Source organism: Gymnoscopelus microlampas (genome assembly GCF_963454915.1).
Source record: "Gymnoscopelus microlampas genome assembly, chromosome: 1".
Lineage (NCBI taxonomy): Eukaryota > Metazoa > Chordata > Actinopteri > Myctophiformes > Myctophidae > Gymnoscopelus > Gymnoscopelus microlampas.
Window position 1 is genome coordinate 5,155,596 of NC_139962.1, and position 2,922 is coordinate 5,158,517.

General features: G+C 41.1%; 1 protein-coding gene across 1 annotated transcript; it reads left to right on the top strand.

The window, feature by feature from the left end:
* Positions 1 to 967: 967 nt before the first annotated feature.
* Positions 968 to 2,707, top strand: LOC311050244 (uncharacterized protein; the record flags this gene model as incomplete). Its single annotated transcript, XM_084064245.1, has 6 exons — positions 968 to 976; positions 1,145 to 1,276; positions 1,508 to 1,578; positions 1,824 to 1,928; positions 2,201 to 2,309; positions 2,558 to 2,707. 6 exons carry the CDS (start codon positions 968 to 970, stop codon positions 2,693 to 2,695), a joined length of 564 nt encoding a protein of 187 aa, XP_083920371.1. The 3' UTR covers positions 2,696 to 2,707.
* Between the last annotated feature and the right edge of the window lie 215 nt (positions 2,708 to 2,922).

The window sequence follows — 2,922 nt, forward strand, 5'->3', positions numbered from 1 at the left end:
CAAGCTCACTGTAGATTGGCTATATTTGGTTAAAGTTCTCCTCAGAATAGGGATGCTAGGGTTCAAGTGCTTAATGAAAACTGATAATAAATCCAATCACGAACATTTGACGGCCCCCCTGTAGTTACTTTGAGGACCCCCTGTTGAAGACCCCTGGATTAGAACATGCTTAAACATTTGACATTAAGGTTTAATATTTCTACAATTACTACAAATTGCTGCAAAACCTGTATAACTAATCGTTTTGGGGCAGAAACAAGAAGTTGAAGGATAAAATTAAGTCTGTTAATGATGTACCGTGCATGTTCACATCAAGTATACTTTACATTACTTAAGACTGTTAATGATGTACCGTGCATGTTCACATCAAGTATACTTTACATTACTTAAGACTGTTTTTTATTTATGTATTTTATGGGTAGTAGCCTAATCAGCAGCTGAGCAAAATAGTGTAACATCATGTACTTTTTAATTATAATGCTGCATTTGATAGAACAACATTTGAGGATCTATATTGCTATATTGTGATTTATATCATGTGCCTCATACTCTACTGTCAGTGCCTTATATAAATCTTATTTTCTCCCCCTAGTTACAGGGACCATCTCATCTAGCCATGGGTTCAGAGCAGGCCAGTCATGGCCAGAGGCAGCTCACAAGTGCTGGACATTCCTCCAGTCCAGGCAGGCCAGAGCATGGCAAGAGGCAGCTTCCAGACAGCTCTTACAGTGGGGCAGGCCATTCCTCCAGTCCAGGCAGGTGTAACGGCCGAGAAGTGCAACGCCCTGAGCCGGAGTCGAACCCATGACCCACGGCTCACCAATCCGGCCAACAACCCACCTGCGCCAAAGAAGCTAGCTCCCTCGGTGGAGGAAGTTGTGGCGAGTTGGGGACGCTACACAGGCCAGAGCATGCCAGTCATGGCGAGAGGCGGATTTTACAGGCCCCTGGGGGGTACACCACTAAGATGCCGAAGGCAAACTGCCTGACGTGTGGGAATCTTATGCCTTTGCAGATGTTGCCGTTGCATCTGCGGGCTTGCTCTCAACGTAAGCTGTACAGCTTTCCTCTAATTTCTGAAGTTATTTTTTCTCTTTTGTGTGCAAATGAGTGTTTGATTGTCTCTAGCTCTGTCTTTTTTTAGGAGAGTAAATCCGAGGCATCTCCTGACGAAGACTGCACGATTATTGAGGAGCCAGTGCGCCGTTCTACAGCTGACGCAGACCTTCCTACTGCTGAGATTGAAGACTCCATAGAGATGGGAGAGTCTTGTGAGGTAATCGAGGCTTATTCATTATATTCCATAGGAAGTAATCATAAGTTTCACTTCATAATGATATGATGCTTAAAGTTATAAATGGGCATGCTGTTTTGTTATGGAACACACAATATACTCATTTTGGATCATAGAATTATATTACTATTGCTAGACAATATCGTATGTCTGAGGTTCATTAACTCGGACTCGGTTTTTGTATCATTCTCTTTTGCTTTCTTTGTTTTGCAGGTTTGCCCAATCTGTCAGAGAGAATACCCAATAGATGTCCTTCCATTTCATGCCAGTATGTGTGGTGAATGGTAAGACGTTTTGACTATAGATTCAGATAAAAAGATGTGTTTGTACATGTTGGCACATGTACTTTATGTACACTGCACAAACACACTTTAAATTAATAATGTCATTACTGTATTTGACAATGTTATCTACAGATAAATATTTCTTGCGACCAGCTTGCTTGGGACCAGCTGGACAAGCAAGGACTTATTTTGAAATAGTCATGAAAATGAGTTATGATTTTACATTTTTTATTTGGGCTGCCTAGGGAAGCAGCCAGGACCAGAAGTGGAGAGGAATTGCCAGCACCTTCAGTTCCAAGAGGAGCTGAATTCTCAGGACCTTCATGTCAGTTGTTCCGACAACATGAATGGTGAAGACGTCAATCGACATGTTTGTCAATTGCCATGCAGAAGCTGAAGACTGGCTTCGGTATTAATTAAGGTTGGTATGTTGGCGCACACACTTCCTATGTTTGATGTTTACCTGGTATCCTATTTTGTATGACGGTATTTGCACCCTACTTAATGAAACTATATCCAGTATCCTGTCGTTTTGTGCCTAGTGTTCATGCCATATACTGCCATTAAATGGGGCACTGCCATCTCCCCTTTGTTTTTACATTTTCTTTTGACATTCTGCTAGTCTCACACTCAGTTTCGCTGTCGTGACACTGTTGACCAGGGGTGGAACCGAAACTGCAGCAGCAGCTCTGGATGTTGCTGATCTTGACCATCGTGAAACTATTGGTTTGGTGGGTAACGGTTACAATTTAGCATGTCTTACACAGAGTTTTACACCATGTTTGTCATCACATGCATCAAACGGATAAGTGAATTGGTCAGTGTTGGCAAATTTTAACAAGCTTTGTGTGTCCCTCTGATGTACTCCAAATGTTGACTATTTGAAATTCAACTTTTGCCCTTTTTGTGGAATGCCTCCTGGAGGCAACTTTCTACCTAAATAAATTTGGTCCCCTTTTGTGATGTGTCCCTGTTGTAGCTCAAGAAAGCAGATCTTACTGAAGAAGAAATGAGCCGTGTCACTGATCTTTGCCACTCCTGGTATCAAGCTACTCTGAACTCCACCAACCAGGACTGGCTGTTTCAGTGTCTTCTTTCACATGCTGTAATAATTTGATCAATGAGGAGAGTAAAGGGTTAACGTAAATTAGTTTCAGACTTATTAATATAGTAATTAAGAGAGAGAAAAACCAAACTAATGCCAGTAAACTTGAAAGTGATGTATTTTCTTTTTAAAGTGGTTAGCAGAGTTATCTATTCATATTGGGTTTTGATAAGGAGTCAAACAGGTCTAAGGTATTTGGTTTTCATATTTAATATAAAACGTTAACTAAGCAAAGACTA